General features: G+C 42.4%; 1 protein-coding gene and 1 long non-coding RNA gene across 7 annotated transcripts in view; both read right to left on the reverse strand.

Annotated features, from left to right (window-relative positions):
- Positions 1–508: 508 nt before the first annotated feature.
- HERC1 (HECT and RLD domain containing E3 ubiquitin protein ligase family member 1) overlaps positions 509–14,740 on the reverse strand; it is a 232,131-nt gene continuing 217,899 nt past the window's right edge. For 5 of the 6 annotated variants that reach the window (XM_040343077.1, XM_040343079.1, XM_040343080.1 and 2 more), the window contains 7 exons: positions 12,031–12,200; positions 11,755–11,920; positions 10,128–10,204; positions 9,603–9,855; positions 7,932–8,084; positions 4,115–4,420; positions 1,267–1,593 (listed from right to left, as the gene is read on the reverse strand). In XM_040343077.1, the coding sequence (XP_040199011.1) occupies positions 1,408–1,593; positions 4,115–4,420; positions 7,932–8,084; positions 9,603–9,855; positions 10,128–10,204; positions 11,755–11,920; positions 12,031–12,200 (1,311 nt within the window). In that variant the 3' untranslated portion in view covers positions 1,267–1,407. Of the gene's footprint in view, positions 1,594–4,114; positions 4,421–7,931; positions 8,085–9,602; positions 9,856–10,127; positions 10,205–11,754; positions 11,921–12,030; positions 12,201–14,740 lie in introns of all 6 variants that reach the window. The other variant, XM_040343076.1, reaches the window with a different exon arrangement.
- Positions 3,610–4,108, reverse strand: LOC120931532. Its single transcript, XR_005747876.1, has 2 exons — positions 3,979–4,108; positions 3,610–3,932 (listed from the first exon to the last, which is right to left on the reverse strand). It is a non-coding gene; the product is annotated as an uncharacterized LOC120931532 (long non-coding RNA).

Consider the following 14,740-nt stretch of genomic DNA (forward strand, 5'->3'; position numbering starts at 1 on the left):
GCCGATTTAATTTGCCTATGGGAATAGTCTTTCCCTCGAAACCTCCGATAGAGTTCCTTCCCCTCCTTGTCAAATGTAGCAGGGTCCGAGCAGTTTCTTTTGATCCTCATAACTAGGTTCATTGGTGCAGCATTGGCCGGCCATAGTTAGTTGGTATTTTAGTCAACATTAGTATATACCAAACTTTTAGAAATTTTTGATACTATTCATCTCACAAAGTTGTATATATTTATCCACCTATAAATAAACTTTTTGTAACATATATTACTGTCCGTCACTGCCTTCGTAGCCCCTTACATCCCCAGGGATACCCTGTCTTGGTTTTTTCATGGGATTTTGTTTTCTTTATTCCTCCTGTAGGTGGCAGTATAACCCAACAGTGTATGGCTTCCTTAGCCAGACAGACAAGAAATAAAGGTGCCTTCAGATTGTCCGATTACTGTCTGGAAATCAAGGATCAAACATTCATAAGTAAGAATTAATTTTTACTCTAAAAAAAATTACAAAATGTTTTCAAAGTTTTTTTTTTATTTATTTTTTGGTCTGGAACATAAAACTATATACAAAAACACTATACATTACTTTTAAAGTGACTCTGTAATGTTAATAAAAAAGTGTAGGCACCTAAGGAGGTCCCCACCCAAAGCAGCAGCATTGATCCATGTCTGCTATAGCCAAATGCGGAGTCACCTAAGGGCAATGAAACCCCATGGCTTTGAACATGCATACTAATTTAACTATAATGACAATTTGCGGTTTTCCAGACCAGTGAGATATTCACTATTTAGGAAAGTTATGCATTTGGTGTTGAAATAAAAACGTGAAATAAGCTCTAAATATTATCCTTGAGCTTTATCTCCTGAGTATACCCCAAGCTGACAGCAGCATTTCTCATGACAGTGACCCCCCTCCCCCTTATAGGTTGTATTGAAGTCCCAACAGATGCATGACCTATGTGAGCATCTGCAGTAAAGGCAATCAAAAAACAGCAACAATCTTCTTCAGTCTGTTTTTATTTTCCTGCATAACTAGTCCTGCACAGGCATTTTTAAAATTAAAACAAAATAAATAGGAATATTCATGTAAAACTGTTCTTGGGGTGAACATTAAGTGCACCAATGTACAATATTCAAGTACAGCACTGACCAGGGTCATGTGGAGAACGTCATCAAGGCCCCGGCCTCTTCCCCGTCCCTCAAAAAAATAAAAAATCCGCTCTCCATGCAACTTATTCTTAGATTCAGAGTGAGGGGGGGGGAGAAGGGCGAGTTCACTTTATTTTAATTTACAATGTAGGGAGAAAATTAAATACAAACAGTTTTTCTTGTTATTAAAAGAAAATATTGCAGGTTTTGTAAAATGCTTGGTGTAAGAACAACCCTTAGACTGCTGGAGAGCGAGCGGAGCTTAGTAGTCTGTGTCTGATCCTTCAGCGTTGTCCACGTTGCGAGACAGCATGTAATTGTCCATATCTATGGATCGGCAGTTGTTGATTGCATAGCGCAGGCGTTCGGCCATCACTGACTGACTCGAGTACGGAGGGAGTCGTAGTTGGAAAAAGCATGTCTGTGAGGTAGGCAGACTATCGTGAGGCTGCAAAAGGCAAGAAAAAGAAAAAGGGTAAATATATCCCTTATAGCACACCCTCTTAAAATTTTGTCTAAGCGCTGGCAGACAACTGCTCTCCAGACATTGGAAATCACCTATCCCCCCGACCGCAGTCGTATGGGTGAGTGAGATGAACAGCATTATGCTTATGGAGGAACTGCAGGCCAAGTCCATTGACACCTATGCTAAATTCTCCTTCACTTGGGGTATCTGGAGGCATTACTCTACCTCAGACAAGCTTAAAACCAGGCTGAGTCCAGCCTGACCTCCTGAACATCTGTCGAGTCCCGGCCCACCCTATGCCCTAGATTGTGGATGACCGTCACGGAGTGGAGCACCCGCCTCCCCCTCCCCCTTCTTTGCCCCTCTCTACATTACTTCTCTTTCTATTTCTATCTCTATTTCTATTTCCCCTTTGTCTGTTGGCCGTTCCCCAGGGCCATTCAATCTGACCATACTGTTGTTTCATTATCTTCCCGCTAGACTGGTACACTAGCCGAACCTTCGGGTTACGGTACGTTCCCCATGCTGTCTAATTGCTCCCTGAATCCCAGCCCTGACTTTATTTATGTCATAGTTATAACTGCCCTGGTTCCTGGCCGCAGCAGGCTCCCAAAGGGGCGTCCAGGCCACGGGTAGTCTCTGCCCGACGCTGGTCTGCATTGTATATTTGTTTGTATCACCAAAGTGCCTACATAACATTTGTTTGTACCTTTTTGTCTATTTGGTATGGCAATGTAAGTGTTTTTTGTTTCCACTTTTACTGATCGGGTCACCCTTTGTTGGGTGCTTGATCTGATTTCTTCTGTTATGTCTGTTATACCTGTCTAAAAATGTACAATAAATACTTATTGAACCTAAATATATCCCTTATATCAGTGGTCATCAACCCTGTCTTCAGGGCCCACTAACAGGCCAGGTTTTATGTATTACCTTGGGGGAGATGAAGACTAGAATACTGCAATCACTGAGCAGCAAATGATATCACCTGTGATGTATTCCAGTTATCTTGCAAACCTGGCCTGTAAAGCCCGTACACACGATCGGAATTTCCGATCCCATGCCCCATCAGACTTTTTATAGAGGAATTCCATCGGAGTTTAGATAGAGAACATGTTCTTTTTTTACTCGGAATTCCGATGTTAGTTTGGCCGGGCAAAAGCCTGATCGTGTGTACGGGGCATTAGTGGGCCCTGAGGACAGGGTTGATGACCACTGCCTTATATTACAAGAAGGGTAACCAGATTAACAACTACTCTCAACATCTGGAAAAGGCCAAAAAGCTATTGAGCCAGTCATAACATTCGGGGACACCTACTTAAAGGATTTCCCTCTGCAGGGGAACCATGTATTCTATGTGTTAGGGCCATGATGTGTTACAGAGCACCTTCCTCTCGGTCACTCCACTAAAACCCTTAACATCAAATTTAAAATTCACACATCAATTAAAGTGTAAGCCAATACTATTTTTTTTGTATTGTTACTATAACCTTCTGCTTGGTAATGACCACTGTCACTGGGATTAAAATTGAGGCTAAACCTCACCAATGGGTGGCAAATAACCATAAAACTGTCACAGGTTAAGATGAAGTGTAGAATCTGTTCTTATCAGTTTTGGGGAGAGAGAACAGAGTACCATGTATTGTAAAGGAGGGGGGGGGGGGCTGTCTAGTATCTGGTCTGATGTCATTAGGTAGGAATGGTGAGAGGGCCCTTTTCCTCCCTTCTGCCCTGGTCATTGGTGCACAAGTCTAGTCTCCAATTGAGGGGAAGGCACTCCCTAAGCTTCCCAAGTTCTAATGCCTTCTTGGTAGGGATGATGCTGCACTGGTTTGGTCAGGGGCTGGGCCGAGAGATGCCCATGGTGTATGTGCCCCAGGAGTGAGACAGTCCAGGGGTGCCAGAAATTCTCATTTTGGAGAGCTCATTTGAGTTAATTTATATTCCTGGCTGAATGGCCCCCTATTGTACCTAAAAATGTCACCAAAGTCCTTTCTCCACTTCCATTCTACGTGTGTCTGTCTTTTTTTTTTTTTTTTGCATGTACACAGTCATGGCACTTAGCCTGACTAGTAGGGTGTAGGTCCTTAGATTTGCCCTGAAAGTCTTGAGGAGGGCGGCACATGGCCTTTTGGTCAGATTCTCTCCCTCCCATGGAGTCTCTCTTTGGTTGATCAAAAGTTAATTAGCAGGGACTGCCACACATTGATCGAAATTCTGCTGGTCCCTTTTCAATCAGCTGAATTTTGATCAGTGTATGGCCAGCCAAAAAGGACAGCCTAATGATATACGACTTATTTCTATCTTACATCAGCATGCCTGAACTCTGTTTGCCTGGATAACTAGCTCCTGTGCATGCACAGGAGTAACGTCATCCTGCGCCAGCCAACAAAGATGGCCGTCAACCGGCACGAACGAGACTATTGGAGGTCTAATAAAACTTGCATAGGGTGTCTGTGTGAAACGCCATCTACAATTTCTCATTAATAAATACTATTTTACCCACCCGATCAACCTTCATGATCTGGAAGCGCTGAGAGATGTCTGCGGTGTTGGCTGGAAGCCTGGATCTTCCAGAAACAAATCTCATGAAAAGGACCCGCTCCTCATTGGAGAACTCCTCCAGAGTCTGCCAGAACCACTGTACCAACTGGTGTTGTTCATCCACTTCTCGGTACCGCACTACCTTCTTCAGGACGTCCACAGAGATCTCTGGCATCCCGCATACCATTTGCTCTAGCTGTCTGGCAGTGAGGAGAGAGAGCAGGGGAACTGGCACAATCCATGACATGCCTTCTCTCACGGCTGCAACCTGGGAAAATCAAAAAGTCCATTACATTTCTGAAATCACCCTGAACACCTAAATTGTTACAGCTCTTCCCCACAGTGATTTCTATAGGCAAGTAACACCACCACCACAGAGTTTGAGATTCGTCTACATTGCAGATAACTGTATGTAGTAAATTATGTTTTTTTTATCTTAATGCATTCTATGCATCAAGATAACAAGCCTTCTGTGTGCAGCAGCCCCCCTGATACTTACCTGAGGTCCCACTCTGTCCAGCGAGGTCCACGAGTGTCTCAGCTGTCCCAGATTCTGCCTCCTGATTGGCTGAGACACAGCAGCAGCGCCATTGGCTGCTGCTGCTGTCAAAGTCAGCTAGCCAATCAGGGGAGGCTGGGCCGGGTCAGGGCTCCGTGTCTGAATGGACACAGGGAGCTTGCGACTCAGTCCGGGTGCCCCCATAGCAAGCGGCTTGCTGTGGGGGCACTGAACAGGAGGGAAGAGCAAGGAGCACAGAAGAGGAGGATCCGGACTCCTCTGTGCAAATCCACTGCAACAGAGCAGGTAAGTATAACATGTTTGTTATTTTTATAGAAAAACAAACAAACAAGACTTTACAATCACTTAAAGGGGTGTTCCAGTCATTTTTAATGTTTATTAAAAGTCAGCAGCTACAAAGTGTAGCTGCTGGCCTTTTAATAAACATACACTCACCTGCTCCACGTTCCAGCGACGCGCCGGCCGAGGCACCGCTCCGCCCCTTTCCGGCCGGCGTCTTCATTCTAAGTGTGGGCACCCGGCCATGACAGCTTTTGGCTTCACGGCCGGGCACCCACTGCGCATGTGCGAGCGGCGCTGCGCCATCCGATTGGACAGGCGATCGCCTGGGACCTGTCATGTGTCCGAGGCGATCGCCTACAGGGAGGGGCTGCCAAAAGGCGATTAGACTATTCGCCTGATCAGCCCCTCGGCAAAAGGAGGAAGTGGGACAGGAAGTCCCACTCCTCCTGAAGCCCCCACCCCCCCCCCCCCCAAAAAAAATGACATGCCAAATGTGGCATGTAAGGGGGCAAGGAGTGGATTAAGCGGAAGTTCCACTTTTGGGTGGCACTCCGCTTTAACAGTAAGGGAAACCAGTACTGGGGAAGTCTGGAGCCTGCCACTGCTGACCTCCCCTGAAAATACTAGATCCCTGGCTGTCAAACTTATCCATTGGCTTTAGAAATTTCTAAGTCACTAGCTCTGAACAAGTATGCAGGTAAGGATGGTTGTTTCAGGTCAATTATTTAAAAGGTGTTGAACAACCAGGGAACAAACCTTTTCCCCAGGTGGTCAGAAATTCTGTTAAAGCATAAACTACTCAGGTAAAAATGGAGGTGTGGTTATGCTGATCTGAAATACGGATGCCATGTCTGTCCATATTAAAAGGCAACGTGTACTAGGCTTCTACAACCTTGGAAACCGATTGACATATGAAAAGGGGTGGCAGCTTAAAGCAGCAACTCCAGGAATAATCTTTTTCACAAACTTTCATTGGTTCAGCTGGGCCCGATGTAAGTGTCCATTATCTGATATCCAGAAAGCCGCTGGGGATACTAAAAATGATTGCAGTAATCTGCGATACATACAGTGATGGCCGTGATTTTCAATGGCACTACCACCATTTAGAGAATGTCTTGTAATGATTTCAATGAATACAAAGAGCTCTTTGACTGGACAAGGTGTTTTGTGATGTCCATCCCTGTTACCTTGTTCAATCAGGGATGTCTTGTATTAAAAAATAAATAAAAAACACAACGATCACACAGCTATCACTGTAGGTAGAAAGGTCTATTATATTGATTTTCAACAAACCCAGTGGCCCAACAGGTATTAGCTGTCGATACTTACATTGAGCCAAGCTGTAGTTCTTCATTAAAGTGGAGGTTCACCCTAAAAAAAAAATTCTAACAATATATTGAGAAGACTGATTACACTGCGGGTATGCTGGGGTTTTTTTTTTTTTTTTCGTACATACCTCGTTATCGCCGTTTCATCCCTCGGCTTCCGGGTACAATTCTTGCTGGACTGGGCGTTCCTAGTTGATTGACGTTCCTCCGACCGGCGCATACTGCGCGTCACGACTTTCCGACAGAAGCCCAACGTCATTGCGCAGGCGCCGTATAGAGTCGGCTCTATACGGCGCCTGCGCAGCGACGCATACCCGCAGTGTAATCAGTCTTCTCAATGTATTGTTAGAATTTTTTTTTAGGGTGAACCTCCACTTAAAGTACCATGTTATCAGTATAAGAACACGATGGCTAAAAACCTGTATACTATAAGCAGTATATTCTGACTTCTTGTTCAACACGGAGGATCCATTTATATGATGACACTATTTATATTCCGATACTCACATAAAATACGAAGTAAAAAAAGACAGGATCACTAAATTGGAACTACCACATCGATGTGTTTTCCACTGACCAGATATGATGTCTCAGTCTCCACCTTGACGCGTTTCGTCCCTCCCACTGGGCATCTTCAGAAGCTTCTGAAAAGGCTCAGTGGGAGGGGCAAAACGCGGCAAGGTTCGAGATCCTGTCCTTTTTTACAAATTTTGTGTGAAATTTTAATAAAAAATTGAATCACACTATGTGGGCTTCTCTTGCCATTCCTTTTGCAAGTGAGAGCACACCAACATTTGAGCACTAGATATAAATAAACGCAGCGCTGCGTTTAATTATTTGTTTTTTCAGGCACAATTTATGAGACGTGTTTCACGCTAGCAGCTTCAATTTTAGTTTTACTTTTATATTTACATCTTTAGAAGTGGTGGCACGCAGGATTATTACGTTTTCAACATTTGAGCCCTGTTGCTACATGGAAGAAGCGATCACAGAGAATGAATACAGGTCAGAGCAATACCAAAGCACCAGCAATCCAAGCGCTTAGCTCTCTTATTTCATGTCCACAGCTGTTGGTGAGTGTGGGAACACAAGTTTTCTGCCCCAATCATAGATGGAAATGGTGCAGCACCACTAAAGACTGCACCATTGATATGTTTGTGTAGTATAATGAAAATGAACCCCGGGACATTGATTATGCATAAACATTTATGTTTAGCACACGCTGTATTTATTTGATATAGGCAGCGCTTTGATTTTATATACTAACTTGAGGGTGTAGAACCTTTTTATAACAATTGTTTATAGGATTTTTTTTGTTTACTTGTTTTGGTTTGATATTTCATCTATTTTATTTTTCAATCACTGATCCACAATAGCAGAAAGTGAATTTTCCTAGCACGGGTAAAAAATAAGTATTTCAATGAATGAACATAGCCTTTCGGTTACACAGTGCCATTATACTGCACAGCTGTTTACAGACCTGCGTACAATGGTTCTGTTGTGATAAAATACACTACAAGGAACCTACGTGCAGCTGTGTGCAATGATGAGCTTTTGCATGAAAGACCTGGAGTAAAAGCATATACCATTCCAAGAACCACACCAAGGTAAAAAATATGTTTCCGTTATAAGTTTTACTGGCTCCTCACCTGTCGATCCATCTCATGCAGTCTGTAATCTATAGCTCTCTCCACATACTCTTTGCGGTTAGAGAAGGTCAGAGGGATGCTGTTCCCTCCAGGAATAATGGGCACCATTTTTCCATCAGCACTTTGACCCACAAAGGAATCGAGGGGGATCATCTAAAGAACAACAAAAATAATGGTAGTGTTTAAATTCCATGTTCCAACATTATTTCTTGTCCATAATGAGAACTCACTGGCTGCAGTTACATTCAGTTAGGAAGTTCTGCTATGAGTGTTTATAGAAGGAAGCAGATGGCAAGAATATACCTCTGGGCCAGAATGGCTCTGTATTAGGGGCATTATCGGGGGCCTATACTCCCTTTTTTTGAAGAATCGGTAAAAACAAAAAACGTACAGATATTGCTTCAAGTGGTTGTACTGGGGTGATGCTTGCAGCTGCAGGCATCACCTTGCTACCATTCTTTGGAGCAGACAGTTGGCTTCCTTGTAATAACAACTGATGCAGCTTAGCAGCCGCTGGGCCATTATTACAAGTAGCGGGAGGGGACCTCGTCCCTCTCTTGCCACCTTCCGCCTCTCAGCCTGGGTCCTGTCCCATCATTAGGCCCTAGCGACCAGCCAGCACATCCGCTGGCTGGCCAGAGACCTGAACAAAGCCGATTGTTTTGTTGGGGTATCGGATCGAATAACCCGGAAGCGATGTCATGACATCGCTTCCAGATTACTCTCATCCTAAAGATGCCAGTTTCAAAAAAATAGAAAGTATTTAAAAACGCAGATCTTGGCGTTTTGAATACTTTGAAGTGCAGGGAAGGGGTTTGGGGTCTTATAGGCTCCAGATCCCTCCATAAAGAGTACCCGTCACATGCCGATTACGGTCACAAGGGATGTTTACATTCCTTGTGACAGCAATAAAGATGAACAATTTTTTTTTAAATGCAAACGGACAGTGTAAAAAGAAAAAAAACTTTAAATCTACAGAATATCGGCACCTGATATCCGCTATCGGCCTTAAAAGGCAGCCGAAAAATCAGCATCCGCCTTGAAAAAAAACTATCGCTCAACCCCTACTCTGTATATAAGATTTCTGTAATGTAGGATTCCCTCCAATCATCACTATAAACCTAGAATTGTTTTATAAATCAAATCATTGCTACATCTATGCACTATTGACCTTAAAGCGGAAGTAAACCCATCCATAAAACAGTTCCTTTTCCGTCACGTGCCGGAAAATGTAACATTCCCATTGGTTGTGCTCTCAAACAAACTGTCAAACCATCCAATAGCTGGTGTCTTAACTGATCACATGTGCAGCATCATGGCAGTTGTAGATTAAACAGAGGCAAAGATGGCAGCTTCCTTGGCTGAAAACGATAGGGGGGGTTTACTTACACTTTAAAAATTAAAATAGTCTTATATTTATATGTGCAGCAACCAATCCAGTTTCACTCTGCTGACCTCAGATCAGTACAAGATAGATACGGATTGCCTTCTATGGTTTACTCCACCTTTTCAGCAGCGTACTGCATAGTGGGGCATTGAGTTCCTGTCCCTGAGGGTATTATTGTATTTAATTTCCTAGCCATTAGAATCCTGTAGAACACAACAACAAGCATAAAGATCCTTTGGGTCAGTTCTGAAAGTCCTAATAAAGAGCGCCATGATGGCAGGTACCTCATGGAAAGTCTCCTCTGTGATGCCACTGTCTTCAATGTGAAGAATGCTATTGAGAGTCTGCACATAGAGCAGATCAACCTCCTCCAGGTCCTCCAGTATTAGCGGGATACAGCACAGCTGCTTCCAGACCAGGGGGGCCAAGTGCAAATCAAGCGGCTTCTTGGTGCGGATAGCCACACCCATTAGGATACCCAGAAACTTGAACTGCATAAGGTGTTCATCTAATCCAGCAGAGGGGTTGAACAAGAACCTGATGATAGAAACACCAGCAGCATTATACCCAGAATTTCCACATAGTAGGTTTTTAGTTTTCAGTATATTAGTATTTTAAAGACAGCACAGTGAGATGAACAAATTTATCACACATTTACTAATCAACTGGGATAAACAACAGTGGAGAGTACTTAAAAAATCACGGGTTCCTTGTTTGACATTCACTAGAAATAACAATAAAATACACATTTTCCCTGGTAATAAAATAAATAAAAATACACGTAATAACAGTAAAATGGTTGTGCATACCTGTCCCTGTTATAACCCACTTCAGCAGTTGCATTTGGTGAAGGAATGAGGAGATCAACCACTCCTGTTTCCAGCTCCTAGTGAAGAAGAGCAGCAGAAAACATAAAAAATAAAGGCATACCAAGAAGCATAAATAAAAAAATAAACTGTATGTTGTTTACTCTTTCCTACCCATTTTTCTTTTACGTCTGTTCTACCTGTAATGCTAAACATTCATGAACAACAATGACAGACTCCGGTGGACTTTATACATATATCACTTATGATGTATATTCATGTTTACTTAAGCCAGCCATAGACCGTTCGAATCCCAGCCGGTCTCTGTTGGGGAACCACGTAACGGCAGGCTGATTGTACCCAAGTTGATCAACCAACTTGGGTACAACCAGCATGTTGGATTTTTCTACATACGGTTACTGGCAGGCACTATTGTATTCTGTCATCAGGGGGGCAAGGGGAGCATTCCTGGCTGGCAGAATACAATAGTGCAGTGGGAGGCATTCCCCCATGAACAACGAGTGTGTTGATGGTGTAAATCAAGCAATTTTCTTTCCTTCCACCCGTGGTGGAAGGAAAGAAAGAAAAAAAAAAAAAAAATCAGATCTATAACCAGCCTTAATGTATATTGAAATTGGCTACATGTATCAATCATTACCAGTTATTGTTCATAGCTTATTAATTAGCTGGAATAATGAAGCCTTTTTATGTGTCTATTATGCTCCCCCTTTCCTTTTTTGTATCCCTAAAACGGCTTACAACCTTTTTAATAACAAAGGATTACAATTTTAAGTAATTGTTATAAAATGTATACAAATATAAAACATTACATACTTTTGCAAAACCAAATTTACAAATCATTCAGAAACACAAAACACAACACATTAAAAAAAAAAATGTTTTTCTTTTTCTGTGGGTGGGCGACCGGGGGGGGGGGGGGGGGGGAGTGGGGGCCCACTCCCCTTTTTTTCAGATGGCCCAGGAGAATTTAAGAGGAGTATATGCTAAAGGAAAGATCCATTCTTGCATTTATGTGTATTTTTTGTATTTATGTGTATTTTTTGTATTTATGTGTATTTTTTGAACAAAGGATTACAAAAAATTAAATAAAAAATACCTTAAAACACGACTCATTGCCGACAGCTGTATAAAGAATACAAAATTGGCAAGACAAGAATGTTGTAATGTACAAACACATTTGTTTATTTTAGGGTGTGAAGTTTGCCTTGACCTAAGAAATTACCAGTTTCATATTATTGTAAGAAAATGTAGATTTGGTCAGAACGTATCTCTTTTTTTCCCCATTCTCCAGAAAATGTGTTAGTTGCACCAGTGCAGCTCCAGGTCTCATGGCCTGCAAAAAGCGAGCTGCGGATCTTCCATACCTGTTTAGCCTCTCTAATGTTTTGAGAAATAATTTAAAGTGACCCTAATGCAGAGTTTAGATTCACCTAAAACTGTGTAGATCTAACAGATAAAAGTATTTCTGTATAGGGTTTGTGAGGAGAGAGATCAAAATTAGTGCCAATAGTTCTTTAAATATTTTTTTTTTTTTAATTCCATAAATTACACAGAATGTATTTGTGCTAGAAAGCAAACACCAATGAAGGTCTGTTAGAAGAAAGCTCACCTGACACATCTCAGTTATCGTATCATCAAACACCCCTCCAGCATCATCCGCTCCCTCGCCAACAAGCTTCACTTTCCATGCCCGGGAAGGAAGACGCAAGTCAGATGCATTCAGCTTCACTACCTGGCGGGCAATCTGCACAAATATGGGTTTACACTTCCTACCCCTGTCGGATGGACAATAAAACAAGACATTGGTTGGATAAAAAATTATATTCAAAGTCTAGAGAAATTGTGAGAAAGGACATTGCAGACAGCCCACAGTAACACGACCAACCTGGTGGAGATTCTCTTTACAGTAATCTGAGGTCCGTAGTTCTTTCCTTGAACCATCGTCTTGCCAATAGATCGTACCATAGGAAGTGTATAGACTCTTGGAGCCAGCAATGGTCTGAGCTGACCCTGTACAATACCCCATGTTCCTGCATTGTAGTGGGAAGTACTACTCTGCAAAGATAAACAAACATAACAATCAGATACAGAAAGGAAGCAGCATAAGGTTTACCCATGGTACTGTAGGACTATTGTAACAAAAAGAAAACTAATACCCCCAGATGGGACTTTAAAGGCCAGACTCCAGTACAAGATATATAAATTTTATTTAATGGTTAAACCAAGATGGGTTGACATTTGTTCACAGAAATAATCTGGATGTTGGATTACATGAGTCTTCTGGAACAATCAAAAAAAAATAACATGAAGTAAAAGTAAATATAAAAATAAAAAAAAGAGTGACACCTGGGACACAAGTCCGTTTATGGAACCAAGAAAAAAACAAAATAAACCTTGTGACAATAACATACAAAATAGATTAAAAAACACTCTGTAGAGAGCAGTGGAGATTTTCCCGACGCGTTTCCGGTCTGTTGATAGAACAAGAGACCTTCATCAGGGGCCACAGGAGTGTATGGTTATAAGCTCTTTTCTCTCGTTTGTAATAAACAAAAGGATTGAAAAGTTAACCCTCAAGTTTTGGGTTCTAGGTGTCCCCAGAATAAGATTTTAGGGTCCTAGGGTGCTGAAGGGACGAACGCTATTAGGACACCACATTTAAAACCACGGCATTTGGCACCAGGTTCCCCTGTACATATTCAGCTCGGGACTCCCCCGAGCACTGTTAAGAGGACCGTCCGTATTGGACTCAGTGGACTCACTGACCTGCTGCAATTCTGCCCTTAAGTCCCATATCTGGGACATCCTGTGTTTGAGGTCAGTCGGAGCCATCCCTCCCTTTTCCTCCACCCCTAGGACCCTTAAATCGTATTCTGGGGACACCTAGAACCCAAAACTTGAGGGTTAACTTTTCAATCCTTTGTTTATTACAAACGAGAGAAAAGAGCTTATAACCATACACTCCTGTGGCCCCTGATGAAGGTCTCTTGTTCTATCAACAGACCGGAAACACATCGGGCAAATCTCCACTGCTCTCTACAGAGTGTTTTTTAATCTATTTTGTATGTTATTGTCACAAGGTTTATTTTGTTTTTTTCTTGGTTCCATACACGGGACTTGTGTCCCAGGTGTCACTCTTTTTTATTTTTATATTTACTTTTACTTTATGTTATTTTTTTTTGATTGTTCCAGAAGACTCATGTAATCCAACATCCAGATTATTTCTGTGAACAAATGTCAACCCATCTTGGTTTAACCATTAAATAAAATGTATATATCTTGTACTGGAGTCTGGCCTTTAAAGTCCCATCTGGGGGTATTCGTTTTCTTTTTGTTAGAACTGCCAGGGATGTGGCCACCCTTCCAGTCCAGGGACATATGAACCCCTCTTCTTCATATATTTCTGTAGGACTATTGGAGACTCACACAGAGTATTTTAGAATAAGGGCACTTGCTCCCAAAACCTGTTAGTGCCGGTTCACAATAAACCACTTGAGATTCGACGTGCAAGTCCTCAAATCGCTGGACATAAGAAATGCCATAGAAGTGAATGAGAACCATCTTAATGTACACTACTGTAGTCGCTCCGACTTCTGAAAAAGTTTCCTGCACTACTTCAAGGTGACTTATATCCATAGATTTCAATAGAAGTCGCCTCCAAGTCGGATCTCCATCTATATTGAAGTGACTTTACAGGAAAAATAAAATAATCTACCCAGGTACTCCCCACATTTACCCAGGTAACCCCCTCCATTCCACAGAGCCGAATGTTCTGCGATTGGCCACAGAAGGGGTCACCTGTCCTGAAGGCGACTTTAAGTTGCATTGTAAGTTCAAAGACGCGTTGAAGTCGCCTCCAAATCACCTTGCAAAGTCGCGCTGCAAGTTGCCCCTGTGTGAACCGGCACTTAGGCTGCATTCACACCTGAGCGTAGCTTGTTTGGTAGTTTTTTTGGGCGTTTTTTTTGGGCGTTTTGTCATGCGTATTTGCGCACAGCGTCGTCCGGCACTTTTGTACTTCGACGTTTTTTATTTTAGCCAATAGGAAAAATTATCATCTTTTCATCACTTGTTGCTATGTTGGTAGATTTTATTCTGCCTGGGTGAAATGTTCTATTGATTAAAGCGACAAAACGCCCATAGCAAACGCTCGTTGTCGCGCTAGTCGCTTGAATCAAGCGTTTCCATTACTTTCTATGGGAAATACAAATGCTCAAAAACGCCCAAACCGCCTGATTCGCGCGACAAAAAAGTGTCCGGAACTTGTTTGAGCTTCAGGCGTTCGGCGTCAGGCGTTTTGGAGTGGAGATGTGAACCATCTCCATTGAGAATAATGTATGATTTCCCTTCTAGCGTTTTTGAGCGTCGCGTTTCAGGTGACAAAACGCTCAGGTGTGAATGCAGCCTTAGGCAGGGAGCTCATCATGAAATACATAGACCCCAGAGTACAGTTATTGTCACCCATTTATTAATGTAAACAAATAAACCTCATCAGGGCAGGTCTCTTTTTAGTTAGAACGGTTATCCAAATGCAAACACACGTTCACAAGGAATCCAGAGAAATTCATAACATAATGCCACCCTCATATGGGTGC

The sequence above is a fragment of the Rana temporaria genome, chromosome 3, assembly GCF_905171775.1.
Source record: "Rana temporaria chromosome 3, aRanTem1.1, whole genome shotgun sequence".
Taxonomy (NCBI): Eukaryota; Metazoa; Chordata; class Amphibia; order Anura; family Ranidae; genus Rana; species Rana temporaria.